Source organism: Salvelinus namaycush, chromosome 2 (assembly GCF_016432855.1).
Source record: "Salvelinus namaycush isolate Seneca chromosome 2, SaNama_1.0, whole genome shotgun sequence".
NCBI lineage: Eukaryota > Metazoa > Chordata > Actinopteri > Salmoniformes > Salmonidae > Salvelinus > Salvelinus namaycush.
Genome location: NC_052308.1, coordinates 56369524 through 56388592, shown reverse-complemented (window position 1 = coordinate 56388592; position 19069 = coordinate 56369524). Strand labels below are relative to the sequence as shown.

General features: G+C 41.2%; 1 protein-coding gene across 1 annotated transcript; it reads left to right on the top strand.

The window, feature by feature from the left end:
* Positions 1–14513: 14513 nt before the first annotated feature.
* On the top strand, positions 14514–18103 carry LOC120026788 (growth/differentiation factor 5-like). Its single transcript, XM_038971509.1, has 2 exons — positions 14514–15267; positions 17241–18103. The coding sequence occupies exons 1-2, from the start codon at positions 14514–14516 to the stop codon at positions 18101–18103; spliced, it is 1617 nt and encodes a 538-aa protein (XP_038827437.1).
* Positions 18104–19069: the final 966 nt, after the last annotated feature.

Sequence of the window (19069 nt, the reverse complement as noted above, 5' to 3'; positions counted from 1 at the left end):
CATTAGTTCTTAATGCAACCGCTGTGTTAGATTTTTAAAATTAACGTTACTACGACATACAGCGTGCGTTAAAGCGAGACCGCACCGAAATTAATGGCGGAATATGAGTTTTACATTTTTCAACAGAACAACGAATTAACATCATAAATAGTTCTTACTTTTTGATGAACTTTCATCAGAATCTTGGGCAAGTTGTCCTTTGTCCAAAAGAATCGTTGCTCGGTTGTAGATTGTCGCCTTCAACTTTGGAATTAGCAGTAAACATTAGCCATGTGGCCCAGACGTGCCCAACTCACCAGAACGCAACACAAAGAAATATCCGAAAATCGCAATATACTGATATAAACTGATATAACTCGGTTTAAAATAACAACATTATGATGTCTTTAACACCTATATCGAATAAAATCAGAGCCGGATATATCTAAGGGCTATAACGGGAGCTTTCTAGAACGCCATCCTGAGGTCTTTCTTGCGTCATGGCGAATGAAGGAAAGATTGGACCCCACGTTCCCAGTCCATTTATATGGCCTCAGATCTGCCTTGCATCTCCATTCCAATTCTCACTATTTGCTGACATCCAGGGGAAGGCGTATGCAGTGCATCTCAACCAATAGAAGACATGCAAATTAATAAACTGACCTCAGAACAGCCTGGCTGATTTCAGATTTCTCACTTGCTGACAGGAAGATTGCTCCAACTCGAGTTCTGTTTTACTCACAGATATAATTCAAACGGTTTTAGAAACTAGAGAGTGTTTTCTATCCAATAGTAATAATAATATGCATATTGTACGAGCAAGAATTGAGTACGAGGCAGTTTAATTTGGGAACGAATTTTTTACAAAGTGAAAACAGCACCCCCTATTGAGAAAAGGTTAAACTAATGACACACAAATTATTGTATTTTTCTTGTCTATATTGAATACATCATGTAAACATTCAGTGTAAGTTCGAAAAAGTATGTGAACCCCTAGGCTAATCACTTCTCCAAAAGCTAATTGGAGTCAGGAGTCAGCTAACCTGGAGTCCAATCAATGAGACGAGATTAGAGATGTTGGTTAGAGCTGCCTTGCCCTATAAAAAAAATACTCACAAAATTTGAGTTTACTATTCACAAGAAGCATTACCTGATGTGAACCATGCCTCGAACAAAAGAGATCTCAGAAGACCTAAGATTAAGGATTGTTAACTTGCATATAGCTGGAAAGGGTTACAAAAGCATCTCTAAAAGCCATTATGTTCATCAGTTCACGGTAAGACAAATTGTCTGTAAAGGGAGAAAGTTCAGCACTGTTGCTACTCTCCCTAGGATTGCAAAGATGACTGCAAGAGCACAGCGCAGAATTCTCAATGTGGTTAAAAAGAATCCTAGAGTTTCAGCTAAGACTTACAGATCTCTGGAACAAGCTAACATCTCTGACAAGTCTATGATACGTGAAACACTAAACAAGAATGGTGTTCATGGGAGGACACCACGGACACCACATCAAAACCGCATCCCAACTGTAAAGTATGGTGTAGGGAGAATCAATTCAAATCAAAGTTTATTTGTCACGTGCGCCGAATACAACAGGTGTAGGTAGACCTTACAGTGAAATGCTTACTTACAGGCTCTAACCAACAGTGCAAAAATGTATTAGGTGAACAAGTAAAGCAATAAAAAAAACAGTAAAAAAGACAGTGAAAAATAACAGTAGCGAGGCTATATACAGTAGCGAGGCTATAACAGTAGCGAGGCTATATACAGGCACCGGTTAGTCGGGCTGATTGAGGTAGTATGTACATGTAGATATGCTTAAAGTGACTATGCATATATGATAAACAGAAAGTAGCAGTAGCGTAAAAGAGGGGTTGGCGGGTGGCGGGACACAATGCAGATAGCCCGGTTAGCCAATGTGCGGGGGCACTGGTTGGTCGGGCCAACTGAGGTAGTATGTACATGAATGTATAGTTAAAGTGACTATGCATATATGATAAACAGAGAGTAGCAGCAGCGCAAAAGAGGGGTTGGGTTGGGGGGGGGGGGGCACACAGTGCAAATAGTCCGGGTAGCCATTTGATTACCTGTTCAGGAGTCTTATAGCTTGGGGGTAAAAACTGTTCAGAAGCCTTTGTGTCCTAAACTTGGCACTCCGGTACCGCTTGCCATGCGGTAGTAGAGAGAACAGTCTATGACTGGGGTGGTTGGGGTCTTTGACAATTTTCAGGGCCTTCCTGCCTGGTGTAGAGGTCCTGGATGGCAGGCAGCTTAGCCCCAGTGATGTACTGGGCCGTACGCACTACCCCCTGTAGTGCCTTGCGGTCGGAGGCCCGAGCAATTGCCGTACCAGGCAGTGATGCAAACAGTCAGGATGCTCTCGATGTTGCAGCTGTAGAACATTTTGAGGATCTGAGGACCCATGTCAAATCTTTTTCGTTTCCTGAGGGGGAATAGGCTTTGTCGTGCCCTCTTCACAACTGTCTTGGTGTGTTTGGACCATTCTAGTTTGTTGGTGATGTTGACACCAAGGAACTTGAAGCTCTCAACCTGCTCCACTACAGCCCCGTTGATGAGAATGGGGGCTTGATCGGTCCTCCTTTTCCTGTGGTCCACAATAATCACCGTAGTCTTGGTCTCCTTAGTCTCCTTAGCATCGTGGTTTGGTGCTGCTTTGCTGTCATCGATGGAAAAATGAATTCCTAAGTTTATCAAGACATTTTGCAGGAGAATGTTAGGCTATCTGTCTGCCAATTGAAGCACAACAGAAGTTGGGTGATGCAACAGGACAACGACCCAAAACACAGAAGTAAATCAACAACAGAATGGCTTCAACATTAGAAAATACACCTTCTTGAGTGGCCCAGTCAGAGTCCTGACCTCAACCCGATTGAGATGCTGTGGCATGACCTCGAGAGCGGTTCACACCAGACATCCTAAGAATATTGCTGAACTGAAACAGTTTTGTAAAGGTGAATGTTCCAAAATTCCTCCTGACCTTTGTGCAGGTCTGATCCGCAACTACAGAAAATGTTTGGTTGAGTTAAGCTGCCAAAGGAGGATCAACCAGTTATTAAATCCAAGGGTTCACATACTTTTTCCACCCTACACTGTGAATGTTTACATGGCGTGTTCAATAAAGACATGAAAACTTTTAATTGTTTGTGTGTTATTAGTTTAAGCAGACTGTGTTTGTCTATTGTTGTGACTTAGATGAAGATCAGATGCAATTCCAAAGGGTTCACATGCTTTTTCTTGACACTGTATATAATCCCTTCTGGATTTCTGGGGGTGGGTTACTATTTTCCCCATGCATCAAGAAGGCATATTTGATTTGATAAACCATTTAAAGCATTTTTCCTGTTGTAAACATTGTGCATGGATTCAAGTGTGCATTTTTCTGGAACAGGGCTTAAATAGCAATAGGGGTCTAATAATTGATTATTTTCATTGCTATCTTAGAGATGCAAAATAGCAGTTTCTCTTTCAATGCACCCTCATATACTATAACACACCTTATTTGTTATTTAGCAGTATATTTTACTAACCCCTAATTTAAAGTCAAAAGGTACATGTAGAAATCAATAGGCTGCAGTCATCAAACAGTTTCAAACTCATCACCTTTCCTGGGAAGCATCAGCCAGTGGGGGAAAAGGTCAACATTTCCATCCCAAATGTAAAATTAATGGAGCTTGACCACTCAAAGCCACAGGCACGTAAACCTGCAGCTCAGGTGGAAAAGCATGGCCCGGATATAGAAGTCCCATTCTTTCGTTGTCAGGCTCAAAGCATGGCTGCACAGTTAGAGGAGTTTAAACAAGCCACACTCATTATCTATAAAGGTGGCGTGGCAGGGACTTGGCTGCGACCAGGTTAGCCGTTGGAGTCTTGCCAGAAGGACCTGAATCTCTAATATATGTTCACCCAGGCAAAATTACTGCAGCTAAAAAAATTTTTTCAAGGAATACATAGCGAAAAGGCTATCCTGTTCCCCCTGAAGGTCAGGTCTAGTTTTAGGAACCAAATATGGAGATTATTTAATTGTTCAATATTCCATAGAAGTTTTGTCATTACCAGAAAATGCTTGGAGTAACCCTAGATTGTAAACTGTCATGGTCAAAACATATTGATACAGTAGTAGCTAAGATGGGGAGAAGTCTGTCCGTAATAAAGCGATGCTCTGCCTTTTTAACAACATTATCAACAAGGCAGGTCCTATACGCCCTAGTTTTGTCCCACCTGGACTACTGTTCAGTCGTGTGGTCAGGTGCCACAAAAAAGGACTTAGGAAAATTGCAATTGGTTCAGAACAGGCTGGCCCTTGGATGGCCCTTGGATGTACACAGAAAGCTACTATTAATGATATGCATGTCAATCTCTCCTGGCTCAAAGTGGAGGCGAGATTGACTTCATCACTACCTGTATTTATGAGAGGTTGTTGACATGTTGAATGTCTGTTGAGCTGTCTGACATGTCGAGCTGTCTGTCTAAACTACTGGCACACAGCTCGGACACCCATGCATACCCCACAAGACATGCCACAAGAGGTCTCTACACAGTCCCCAAGTCCAGAACAGACTATGGGAGGTGCACAGTACTACATAGAGCCATGATTACATGGAACTATTCCACATCAAGTAACTGATGCAAGCAGTAAAATTAGATTTAAAAATATATATTTAAAAAAAACTTATGGAACAGCGGGGACTGTGAAGCAACACAAACATAGGCACAGACACATGCACACACACACACACGATAACATACGCACTATACACACACGTATACATGGATTTAGTACTGTAGATATGTGGTAGTGCTGGATTTGGGGCCTGAGAGCACATAATGTGTTGTGAGATCTGTGAATGTATTGTAATGTTTTTCAAATTGTATAAACTGCCTTAATTTTGCTGGACCCCAGGAAGAGTAATGGGTATCCATAATAAATACAAATGAGAATACTTCATAAAAAGTCCCCTCCAGATGACTGTGTGATCACACTCTCAGCAGCCGATGTGAGTAAGACCTTTAAACAGGTCAACATTCACAAGCCCGCTGGGCCAGACGGATTACCAGGACGTGTACTCCGAGCATGCGCTGACCAACTGGCAAGTGTCTTCACTGACATTTTCAACCTCTCCCTGTCTGAGTCTGTATTACCAACATGTTTCAAGCAGATTCAAGCCGATGACACAGCATTGGTAGGCCTGATCACCGACAATGATGAGACAGCCTATAGGGAGGAGGTCAGAGACTTGACCGTGTGGTGCAAGGACAACAACCTCTCCCTCAACGTGACCAAGACAAAGGAGATGATTGTGGACTATAGGAAAAGGAGGACCGAGAACACCCCATTCCCATCGACGGGACTGTAGTGGAGCAGGTTGAGAGCTTCAAGTTCCTTGGCATCCACATCACCAACAAACTAACATGGTCCAAGCACACCAAGACAGTTGTGAAGTGGGCACGACAAAACCTATTCCCCCTCAGGAGACTGAAAAGATTTGGCATGGGTCCTCAACTCCTCAGAAGGTTTTACAGCTGCACCATCTAGAGCATCCTGACCGGTTGCATCACTGCCTGGTATGGCAATTGCTCGGCCTCCAACCGCAAGGCCCTACAGAGGGTAGTGCGTATGGCCCAGTACATGACCAGGGCCAAGCTTCCTGCCATCCAGGACCTCTACACCAGGCGGTGTCAGAGGAAGGCCCTAAAAATGGTCAAAGACTCCAGCCACCCTAGTCATAGACTGTTCTCTCTGCTACCGCACGGCAAGCGGTACCGAAGCACCAAGTCTAGGTCCAAGAGGCTTCTAAACAACTTATACCCCCATGCCATAAGACTCCTGAACAGCTAATCAAAGGGCTACCCAGACTATTTGCACTGCCCCCCCCCCAACCACCCTTCTACGCTGTTGCTACTCTCTGTTATTATTTATGCATAGTCACATTAATAACTCTACCTACATGTACATATTACCTTTATCACCTCGACACAGGTGCTCCCGCACATTGACTCTGTGCCGGTACCCCCTGTATATAGCCCTGCTACTGTTATTTACTGCTGCTCTTTAATTATTTGTTATTCTTATCAAGAGATAAGTAAAAATAATAAATAATAAAAGATAATAGAAAGTAAGAACTTTTTTTTGCTGGTATTTTCTTAAAACTGCATTGTTGGTTGAAGGGCTTGTAAGTAAGCATTTCACTGTAAGGTCTAAACATGTTGTATTCGGCGCATTTGACTAATAAAGTTAGATTAGATTTGATTTGAAAAGATTCCCTGACAGTATGTAACTAAGAAATGCAACGTACCAATGATCGGCATGACATTTTGTCCACCTGGAACCTTTAGACCTTCTCCATGCAGGTAGCCTAGTGGTTAGAGCGTTGGGCCAGTAACCAGAAGGTTAATGGATTGAATCCCTGAGCTGACAAGGTAATCTGTTGTTCTGCCCCTGAGCAAGGCAGTTAGCACACTGTTCCCTGGGCGCTGAAGATGTGAATGTCGATTTTTTTAAATTATTTTATTTATTTCACCTTTATTTAACATGGTAGGCCAGTTGAGAACAAGTTCTCATTTACAACTGCGACCTGGCCAAGATAAAGCAAAGCAGTGCGACACAAACAACAGAGTTACACATGGAATAAACAAACATAGAGTCAATAACAAAATAGAAAAGTCTATATACAGTGTGTGCAAATTATGTAAGATTAGGGAGGTAAGGAAATAAATAGGCCAATAGTGGCAAAATAATTACAATTTAGCAATTAAACACTGGAGTGACATATGTGCAGAAGATGAATGTGCAAGAAGAGATACTGGGGTGCAAAGGAGCAAAAAAAAAAAATTACAATATGGGGATGAGGTAGTTGGGTGGGCTATTTACAGATGGGCTATGTACAGGTGCAATGATCTGTAAGCTGCTCAGACAGCTGATGCTTAATGTTAGTGAGGTAGTTATGAGTCTCCAATTTCAGTGATTTTTGCAATTCGTTCCAGTCATTGGCAGCAGAGAACTGGAAGGAAAGGCGGCCAAATGAGGAGTTGGCTTTGGGGGTGCCCAGTGAATTATACCTGCTTGAGCGCGTGCTACGGGTGGGTGCTGCTATGGTGACCAGTGAGCTGAGATAAGGCGGGGCTTTACCTAGCAAAGACTTATAGATGACCTGGAGCCAGTGGGTTTGGTGGCGATTATGAAGCGAGGGCCAGCCAACGAGAGCATACAGGTCGCAGTGGTGGGTAGTATATGGGGCTTTGGTGATAAAACAGATGGCAATGTGATAGACTGCATCCAATTTGCTGAGTAGTGTTGGAGGCTATTTTGTAAATGACATCGCCGAAGTCAAGGATCAGTTTTACGGGTTATGTTTGGCAGCATGAGTGAAGGATGCTTTAATGCGAAATAGGACACTGATTCTAGATTTCATTTTGGTTTGGTTTGGAGATGCTTAATGTGAGTCTGGAAGGAGAGTTTACAGTCTAACCAGACACCTAGTTATTTGTAGTTGTCCACATATTCTAAGTCAGAACCGTCCAGAGTAGTGATACTAGATGGGCGGGCAGGTGCGGGCAGCAATCGTTTGAAGAGCATGCATTTAGCTTTACTTGCATTTAAGAGCAGTTGGAGGCCACGGAAGGAGAGTTGTATGGCATTGAAGCTCGTCTGGAGGTTTGTTAACAGTGTCCAAAGAAGGGCCAGAAGTATACAGAATGGTGGCAACCATTAAGGCAACCCCTCACACCTCTCTCATTCAGAGGGGTTGGGTTAATTGCGGAAGACACATTTCAGTTGAAGGCATTCAGTTTTACAACTGACTAGGTATCCCCCTTTCCCATTCATGGAATGGATTGCATGTTCTCAATTTGTTACACAATGAGACAAGACATAGCCTAAAGGGGGCACTGGTGCATTTGTTTAAAACTACTTTTGCTTCACTTTTTAGTCAATTAAGGGCTCGCCACAAAGCACAGGATAATATCTGCAACCAAATGTTATACATATGGGGTTAGGGAACAGGCCTTGTGACAAGGGAATATGATGCTTATGTTCAACTGGATAGCACTGTAAATCTGTAAAATTGTAACCTTGTATAAGAGAATTAGTGTTATGAAAACATTGTCACTTGGATACAGTAGGCTGTAGGTCTTACAACCTGTTGAATATTGCAGTGTTCCACAGCTCATAAGTGTCCTGACATTTTGAAAATCAGTTTTTTTGCTGAGTAATATTTGAAATGGAAAGATATTCAGAGTAACACGGACAAACAAGTCTCCAAGTACCGACCCAAAGTTATGGAAGGTAGTTAGTTGGTAACAAATTGTCTGAGATTTTTATGTGGTTTTTGAATGTCATCTCGTCTCAATAGCAGTACTGTACACATTTACCCCCTCAAAGTTATTATTACTGTTGCATGGCAATGGCTAGCATGAGCACAGTGCCACATTCACACAAAGACAATGTTCCCCTGCCTCTGCATGCCAGAGTAGTACGAGGTAAACCACAAGCTGAGACAGATTTCCTTTGGGATTCTTCAAACATCCTGAGAAGAGAATACATTCAGGACAGTTGGACTCAAAATGTGCTGTGCATACCTTTAAAAAAAAGTGGAGGCCAAGCACTGAGGTTTTCATCCCACCGTGAGTGTGTTTATGTTTATGTCTCTGTGTCCTGAACTTAAACCTTCAGGCTAAACACAAAGGATATACACCTCTTGGGTTAGATACCGTCTCTGGCACAGTCACTTCAATGCTCCTCTCTATTCCAGGTTTGGAGTTGTTAGTACGTGGACAGAAGACGATCATCCAACCATTGGTATGCAGTCTGGGCCCTCTTCCTATTATCCCCCTTGTATCCGGGATTGAGACATTGTTAGGATTGTATTTAGCCATGTTAATAAGAATCAATTTGCTATGCTGAAATTAAATAAATTGTTTTGACATGTCCCATAATTCACTGAGAATAAAATGTAAGCAATATTAGGTTATAATGGACAATATTGAAAGTGTTTTCCAGTGGATGCAATACATTTCTATACCATAACAATCCAAAACGCTCTATTCGGAAAGTATTCAGACCCCTTGACTTTTTCACATTTAGTTACTTTACAGCCTTATTCTAAAATGGATTCAATAGTTTTTTTCTCATCAAACTACACACAATACCTTATAATGAATGACAAAGCAAAACCAGTTTCTTTTTTTTTGCAAATGTTTTTTTTAAATTAAAACTGAAATATTACATTTACATAAGTATTCAGACCCTTTACTCAGTACTTTGTTGAAGCACCTTTGGCAGCGAATACAGCCTTGAGACTTCTTGGGTATGACGCTACAAGCTTGGAACACCTGTATTTGGGGAGTTTCTCCCATTATTTTCTGCAGATCCTCTCAAGCTCTGTCAGGTTGATCTGCAGATCCTCTCAATCTCTGTCAGGTTGAATGGGGAGCGTTCGCTGCACAGCTATTTTCAGGTCTCTCCAGAGATGTTCAGGGATGTTGTGGACATTCAGAGACTTGTGCCGAAGCCACTCCTGCATTGTCTTGGCTCTGTGCTTAGGGTCGTGTAAAATTATTCTAAAAACATGCCTCCTGTTTGCAATAAGGCACCAAAGTAAATCTGCAAAAAAATATGGCAAATAAATTAGCTTTATGTCCTGAATACAAAGCGTTATGTTTGAGGCAATCCAACACAACACATCCCTGAGTACCACTTCCTATTTTCGAGCTTGGTGGTGGCTGCATCATGTTATGGGTATGACTAGGGAGTTTTTAAAAATAAAAAAGCAGGACAATATCCTAAAACACAAGGCCAAATATACACTGGAGTTGCTTACCAAGACAACATTGAATGTTCCTGAGTGGCGTAGTTACAGTTTTGAGTTAAATCGTCTTGAAAATCTATGGTAAGACTTGAAAATGTCTGTCTAGCAATGAGCAACAACCAACTTTACAGAGTTAGAATTTTTATTTTAAGAATAATGTGCAAATATTGAACAATCTAGGTGTGCAAAGCTCTAGGGACTTAACCAGAAAGACTCAAGACGCACGATGGACGTCGGACTGGCCTCCTTCCAAGCTTTGGTTTAGCCACTTCTATATCCCCGGTCATATTTTTATTCGTTATAGGTGTTAAAGACATCATAAGGTAGTTAATTTAAACCGTTTTATAGCAATTTATATCCGTTTAGTGCGATTTTCTGGCATTTCTTTGTGACGCACTTCCAAGAGCTGGGCACTTTTCCAGTACATGCCGAACGTTAGTGGCCATTTCGACAGGACAAGAGGACATCTTTCGACCAAAAGACGATTAGACCGGAGAAAGGATACATTGCCCAAGATTCTGATGGAAGATCAGCTCATAGTAAGAACTATTTATGATGATAAATCGTTGTTGTGTTGAAAAATGTTAAACGCATATATCGCCATTTTTTTTTGTGTAGCTTCGCTTTGGCGCACCCTGTATTGCACAGTAAGGATAATTTTAGAAATGTAATTCAGCGATTGCATTAAGAACTAATTTGTCTTTCAATTGCTGTCCAACTTGTATTTTTTTAGTCAAGTTTATGAATAGCTTTCGATAAAAATAGCTGTCTTTCCAAGATGGCGCCGGGCAGATTGCTTGAGTAGTTGGACACTATTTCCATTGTGTAAGCACGATTTGTGCTGCTAAATATGCACATTTTCGATCAAACTCTATATGGATTGTGTAATATGATGTTACAGGAGTGTCATCGGAAGAATTCTGAGAAGGTTAGTGAAAAAATTAATATATTTTGGTGATGATAACGCTATCGCTCTTTTTGCCTTGAATCAATGCTCGGGTAACGTTTGCACATGTGGTATGCTAATATAACGATTTATTGTGTTTTCGCTGTAAAACACTTAGAAAATCTGAAATATTGTCTGAATTCACAAGATCTGTGTCTTTCCATTGCTGTGCGCTGTGTATTTTTAAGAAATGTTTTATGATGAGTAAATTGGTAATACACGTTGCTCTCTGTATTTATTCTAGTCGAGTTGTGATGGTGGGTGCAATTGTAAACTATGATTTCTACCTGAAATATGCACATTTTTCTAACAAAACTTATCCTATACAATAAATATGTTATCAGACTGTCATCTGATGAGGTTTTTTCTTGGTTAGTGGCTATCAATATCTTTATTTGGCCGAATTGGTGATAGCTACTGGTGGAGAGAAAAAATGGTGGACAAAGAAAAATGGTGTCTTTTGCTAACGTGGTTAGCTAATAGATTTACATATTGTGTCTTCCCTGTAAAACATTTTACAAATCAGAAATGATTGCTGGATTCACAAGAAGTGGATCTTTCATCTGGTGTCTTGGACTTGTGATTGAATGATATTTAGATGCTAGTATTTACTTGTGACGCTATGCTAGCTATGCTATTCAGCTTTTTTACTGGTGGGGGGGGGTGGGGGGTGCTCCCGGATCCGGGTTTCTGAGGCGGTAGAAGTTAAGAATTGTTGACTTGCATAAAGCGGGAAAGGGTTACAAAAGTATCTCTAAAAGCCTTGATGTTCATCAGTCCACGGTAAGACAAATTGTCTATAAATGGAGAATGTTCAGCACTGTTGCTACTCTCCCTAGGACTGGCCGTTCTGCAAAGATGACTGCAAGAGCACAGCGCAGAATGCTCAATGAGGTTAAGAAGAATCCTAGTGTCAGCTAAAGACTTACAGAAATCTCTGGAACATGCTAACATCTCTGTTGACAAATCTACGATACGCAAAACACTAATCAAGAATGGTGTTCATGGGATGGCACCACGGAAGAAGCCACTGCTGTCCAAAAAAACATTCCTGCACGTCTGAAGTTTGCAAATGTGCACCTGGATGTTCCACAGCGCTACTGGAAAAATATTCTGTGGACAGATGAAACTACAGTTGAGTTGTTTGGAAGGAACACACAACACTATGTGTGGAGAAAAAAAGGCACAGCACACTAACATCAAATCCTCATCCCAACTGTAAAGTATGGTGGAGGGAGCATCATGGTTTGGGCTGCTTTGCTGCCTCAGGGCCTGGACAGCTTGCTATCATCAACGGAAAAATGAATTCCCAAGTTTATCAAGACATTTTGCAGGAGAATGTTAGGCTATCTGTCTGCCAGTTGAAGTGCAACAGAAGTTGGGTGATGCAACAGGACAACAACCCAAAACACAGAAGTAAATCAACAACAGAAGGAATGGCTTCCTTCTGGAAGTTTTTCTCATCTCCACAGAGGAACTCTGGAGCTATGTCAAAGTGACCATCAGGTTCTTGCTCATTTTGGCTGGGCGGCTAGCTCTAGGAAGAGTGTTGGTCATTCCAAACTTCTTTCGTTTAAGAATGATGGAGGTGTTTTTGGGGACCTTCAATGTTGCATAAATGTTTTGGTACCCTTCCCCAGATCTGTGCCTCGACACAATCATATCTCGGAGCTCAATGGACCATTTCTTTGATATCATTGCTTGGTTTTTGCTCTGACATGCACTGTCAACTGTGGGACCTTACATAGACAGGTGTGTGCCTTTCCAAATCATGTCCAATCAATTGAATTTACCACAGGTGGAATCCGATCAGGTTGTAGTAACATCTCAAGGATGATCAATGGAAACAGTATGCACCTGAGCAAAATTTTGAGTCTCATAGCAAAGGGTCTGAATACTTATGTAAATAAGGTTTATTTATTTATTATAAATTTGCAAAAAAATCAAAAAAACAATTTTCGCTTTGTCATTGTCGGGTACTGTGTATAGAGTGACGAGGGGAAAAAACAATTGAATCCATTTTAGAATAATGTAATGTAACAAAAGGGGTCTGAAAACTTTCTGAATGCACTGTAGGTGTAATTTTTATATATTTTTTTATTATTCCACTCTATGGCCCTTTTTTCCCTATTGAAATCCATTGGGAGCTCATTTAAATATTGTATAAACGCGATCAAAAATATTTCTCAAGCAATCTAAGTTGGGGCAGTCTGAACAGTTGGAAGTCTGTTCGGTTTTAATAGCTTAAACCGTTTAACCCTTAGTATACAATTTCCATGGCCCCGCGGAAATCTAATTAACATAATAAAAAACAAACATCAAAATCAAATAGTGTATCTGTTTTTTGCATGGACTGCATTTCAATCCACCACATTCGCTGATATTTCCCTTCCGCATCTGCGGTGAAAGGTGGTTGAGCTAGATCTATGTTTGTCAGACCTTGAGACATCCCGAAAATTGGGCTTCTCACAAAAACGTATGTTGCATCCGAACGGTTTGGCCTACAACGTATTATGGCCACTCCATTGAAAGATTAGACTCATGCGAACACGATGTGGTCCGTTTTTCTCTAGGACACAAGACTTGGTACAGTCTCTTCTGCCAACTTCTGTCTGTAGTGTCAGAACAGTCTGTAGCCCCTGAACGTCCCAGGTACCAGTTGGAAAAAATGAATGGAAGTATATATGAAGATAGTTTAGTGCATAAAATAAGAGGATAAATACATGTAAAAAAAAAAAAAAGAAAATAGCTTCCTGATCTTTTTTATATCTCTCAGATATAGGACAGACACATCAGAACAAACTTCCTTTCGTTTTTTTAACTATCTGTTGTACCATGTAGTGAATCTGTTATTCAATGCGTTTCTATTGGCTAATAGTAGTAATGCCAAATTCAATGTTTCATCCAATTTTTTATATATATTTTGTTTCGATAGGGCTTAGACTTTAGAGGGTTAAGCTCTAGAGCAGGCTGAATAAATAGAATAATAATAATAATAAGACTATGTACGACTTGCCTTCAGCCAGCACACCTAATAAGAAGTATGTAAGAAATGTAAAGTTGTGCTTTGCTTTCAGCAAGCACACCTAATAATATGAGTATGTAAGAAATCTAGTGCTTTTCCTTCAGCAAGCACACCTAATAATAAATATGTATGAAATCTAGAGATGTGCTTTGCTTTCAGCAAGCACATGGTGTTGGCTTTTAGCAAGCAGACCTAATAAGAAGACTATTTAAGAAATCTAGAGTTGTGCTTTGCTTTCAGCAAGCGCACCTAATTAAACTGGTTAATGTTGGAATTCCTTTTCCAATTCCTGAGTTCAGGTTTGTAGATATTTCAGAGCACCTGCAGGGTTATGTGTGTGAAATATTTTCACTGGAAGGGGTTCAACTTTGAGAGAAAAAAACTGCGGTAGCATTACGCCATTCTTCCCTCTTGGAAAAATGGGATTTAAACAAGTCTCTGACAAGATATCTAGCAGAACAGTTGGAGTTTAACGAAGTCAAGTTTTCCCCTCTCAATGCAAACCTTTTTGGACAACTGTTGGCTATATTGGAAACCAAGACCAGCAACAGGACATTTGCATCACTATGGTACTGAATAGCGGATCTGGGAGTAACGGTTTGCATAGTGTATTTTACCATAGAATACTAAATTCTAGTCCACATTTTCACTATTCCAAACTTGTTCATGTTTACTTATTTCAAACGCGAAAAGCCTGTGTGCATTTCTCCCTGGCAAACATTCAAAGGAAGATCAGAGGATGAAAGTCCTGAAACGTCTCCCTCTTTTATTGGGGTGTTGGACTCTCTTATACCTGGAATTTATCCCAGTGTCACTGAGCCATACCGGGACGGCACAGCGCGCAATCGAGAGCCGAGGCAAGGAGCACGCAGGCGGAGCAGGTAAAGAAGCCAACCCGGGAATCATCTCAACTGCCAGGTCTACGGTAGGAAACTACGGCGTAGCAGGTTGGAAGTCTCAGAGCGCTGCGAGGATCACGCGCATTAGGACAGGACCCCCGCTGATAAAGGGCGAGGCAGCCAAAGCAAAAGCTGTGACATCAGTGTCATCACCACACGGCGTAACGGCGAGCAGCGTTAGTGGAGCTATCAACTTGGGACGCAAGGAGTCTGCGCGCTCTTGGGTACCCGACGGGGATGCTACCAACTTAGCTGCTGTGCCTGCTCTCATGGCGTTGAGCGTGCAAACACGCAAAGGCGGAGATACGCCCAGACAGAGCAAAGGAAAGACTTTCCCCAGAGTTGCAACATCAGCACGAACTGGACAGCATAGAGTCATTGCTGTGCAAAAATACAGCGCTCCGTTAGCCCAAAGGAGTGCCAAAGCAACGGGCAAACTGAGCGACAGAGACCTTCCGAAGCACCCATTGGTGACTCCGCACGACTACATGTTGTCACTGTATTGGTCACTATCCACAGGAGAGGTGAACACCAGCGTGTTGCACGAGGCTGGTATGGCCAACACCATCACCAGCTTTGTGGATAAAGGACAAGGTACACTTTTGATGCCATATAAACAATGAGTGTAATTTAAAAAATTGTCTCATAATAAACGTTAAAAAATCTGCATTACTGCTTGCAATGTCACAATGGCTTATACATTATGGATCAATGGTCCAATAAAGTAGCTGTTTATTTCTGCCAACGAAAATAGAATCATTATGAAGATTGAGGCTAAATTCTGAATATGCTTACTTATCTTTAAAATGTAGCATTTTGTTAATTTTATAAATAAAACACAACCAAGAGACCAGGTCTCAGAAACAATTGGAGCTGTATGCCTATGCTCATCAAACCAACCTCTCTATTAGAGAGGTAAAGTCAAACTAAAGTCAAAGCAAACTTGAAGCTGGCTATTTGACATAATACTTTTTTACCATGGTCATGGGTCTGTCACACTGTCAGTAGCCATCTGCATAGCCATTCCATCAGTGATTTGCAGCCTCTAAAGTGTAAAGAAATAGACCATTGGGCTTCAAGTGAAATTATTGGCCTCTATGTAATATTTTCTTTAGTGTGTAAAACTGTTTAAAATGATGTTTAAACGACATTGGTTGAATATTTCTAGCTGCTAAAGATTTACATTTAAAGCACTTAATGTACTTTTAATTTGTACTTTATTTGTATAACGTGTCCTCAGCAAATTGTTGGTGACCTTCATATCGAGTGAACCATTTATAAATTACAGGAGACCAAAAGTATTGGGACAAATTCACTCATATGTGCATTAAAGTAGTCAAACATTTTATATTTAGTCCCATATTCTTAGCACGCAATGATTACATCAAGCTTGTGACTCTACAAACATGTTGGATGCATTTTCTGTTTGTTTGGTTTGTGTTTCAGATTATTTTGTGCCGAATAGAAATGAACGGTAAATAATGTATCGTATCATTTTGGTGCCACTTTTATTGTAAAAAGTAATAGAATATGTTCATAAACACTTATACATTACTGTGGATGCTACCGTGATTATGGATAGTCCTGAATAAATTGTGAATAATGATGAGTGAGAAAGTTATCATACCCTCCAAAAATGCTGACCTCCCTGTTATTGTAAAGGTGAGAGGTTAGCATGTCTTTGGGGTATGATATTTGTGCGTCTGTAACTTTATCACTCATCATTATTCACGATTCTATCAGGACTATCCGTAATCATGGTAGCATACATAGCATCCACACAATACATTATTTACCATACATTTCTATTGGGCACAAAATACTCTGAAACACAACCAAAACAAACAGCAAATGCATTCAACAAGTTTGTAGTCTCAAGCTTGATGTGATCATTGCATGCTAGGAATATGGGACCAAATACTAAACTTTTGACTACTTTAACACATTAGTTAATTTGTCTCAAAAATTTTAGGGGACTATGTACAAAAAGTGCTATCATTTCTAAATGGTTCACCCGATATGGATGAAAACACCCTCAACTTAAAGCTGACAGTCTGCACTTTAACCTCATAATCATTGTGTTATTTCAAATCCAAAGTGCTGGACCACAGAGCCAAACAACAAGAAATGTGTCACCCTCCCAATACTTTTGTAGCTCACCGTAAGTTTTTTTAATCTCAGGTGGGGCTCCTAAACCCACAAATCACTCCACATTGACATAGCCAATTCTCCACTCGTTCTCTATCTTTTGTATTGTTACAGTGATTTTTGGTCCACTCTTAGCAAATGCCATATTACGTAGTGGTAGGTCCACTGGTAAACAGCTGCAGGATGACATTAATTGTCTGATTATACTTCAATGTGGTCTGTAGTCTGCAAATGTCTGGTTTTAATGTACTTTCGAACGCGTACTGTTCCTGGATGAAAATCCTGGCTTTCATTTGTATATGGCCATGCTTTCCCTCACCAAAAACAAAGAAAACATTATCTTACCTCCTGTGTGTTACCTGAGAAGCCACATTAGCACGTTTTATTCTTACCCTTGACTCTGTCACCTTCTTTTACAGATGACCGTCTTCTCCAGCTGAGAAGACAGAAGTATAACTTCAACATCAGTTCCCTGGAGGAGGAGGGGCTACTGGGTGCCGAGCTGCGCATTCTCAGGAAAAGACAGGCCGACCCACGCAAAGCACTTTCTACTGGCAGAGTTTTCTGCCTGAAGCTTTTCACCTGTGCAGCAGGTAAGCAGAAAGCTACACTGCTCCAAACTCGAACCATCGAGGACCACAATATGCCCAAATGGGAAGTGTTTGACATTTGGAAACTATTCAAGAATTTCCACAATACCGTCCAGCTTTGTTTCGAGCTGGAGGCCTTGGAACAAGGCCGCCCCGTGGACCTCAGGGCAATGGGCTTCAGTCGTCTGGGCAGGCAGACCAAAGAGAAGGCCTTTTTCCTCGTGTTCGGACACACCAAGAAACGCGACTTGTTCTACAGCGAGATCAAAGCCCGGTCGGGCCACGACAACAAGACTGTGTACGAGTACCTGTTCACCCAGCGACGTATGCGCCGAGCCCCCACCACCCGTAGCAAGAAACTGGCCAAGAACCCCAAGCCTCGTTGCCACAGGAAGCAGCTACATGTCAACTTCAAGGAGATGGGTTGGGATGATTGGATCATTGCCCCACTGGAGTATGAGGCCTACCACTGCGACGGGGTGTGCGACTTCCCCATCCGCTCGCACCTCGAGCCCACCAACCACGCCATCATCCAGACGCTCATGAACTCCATGGACCCTGACTCGACTCCGCCCACCTGCTGTGTGCCCACTCGCCTCAGCCCAATCAGCATCCTCTACATTGACTCAGCCAATAACGTGGTTTACAAACAGTACGAGGACATGGTGGTGGAGTCCTGTGGCTGTAGGTAGCAGTGGACAAAACATTCACCTGAGACCTTGGTTTTATAGTTCAGCCAGAACCCTACAAGTCAATGGGACTGTGTTTTATTTTTGGAGTAAACAGATTGGTTAATAGTTGTTTAGGGAAATATACTTTGAAAGCAACTGACATGAAACTAATAACACAAATCACTTCCTGAGACCTTATTTTATGAGGCGGTTAAGGAATAATATGTACATATCCAATGATGATTTGGCAAGAGATTTGAAACTGTTTAACTAAATTGATCTTCCCAATCCATGCTATTTTCACATCGTATGAATTGATGTCAATGTTTGCTTTTCATAGTGATGCACAAAAATGTAATTCACTTTACTGGTCACAGATTGAACACATTGCTCATTGTTAGTTTAGGATCAAGGAAACTATTTCTTGTATCACAGACCAGTTAATGTATCTCATTGTTATGTTAAAAGTTGCATTGCTTTGAACTGCTGTTCCACGACGTCACTTGTTGGATACCTTCACACCTATCTCACTGCCCCTTGTAAAGTACTTGAAACATTGGATGAGAACATCTTCGTGCATTCATGTCAAAATGTCTTGTTTCTCTTGGAGCAATATGATGTAGCCTAACCAGTTCCTTTAATCAAAATGTGCACATGCCAATGGTATTGCCATCTCAAACTGAACTGGTGGGGTTTGGGAAAGGTCATAAATGGTTTGTTGCACACCACAATAATATCTAACAGCTTACAAATCCCATTGATGAAATGTCAAAGATACCTTGAATTTAAGACATGTAAGGCATTGTCACCTTCCACTGAGTTTGTATTCATACAGTGCATTGAAAGTATATTTTGATACAGATACAATATTACAGTACTTTTAAAGTATCTGTCCACTGTTCCAGATATCCATGAAATATTTACCAAGAATTAATTACAATATATATTTAATAGAAGGATGTTATAAATCTGCTTTTCTCTGTGCTC

What these genes read in the sequence shown, in the direction of transcription:
- LOC120026788 (XM_038971509.1), top strand. Translation starts at nt 14,514, where the DNA reads ATGAAAGTCCTGAAACGTCTCCCTCTTTTATTGGGGTGTTGGACTCTC. An exon ending in CTTTGTGGATAAAGGACAAG is followed by an intron (nt 15,268 to 17,240) that starts GTACACTTTTGA and finishes CTTCTTTTACAG; the next exon opens with ATGACCGTCTTCTCCAGCTG.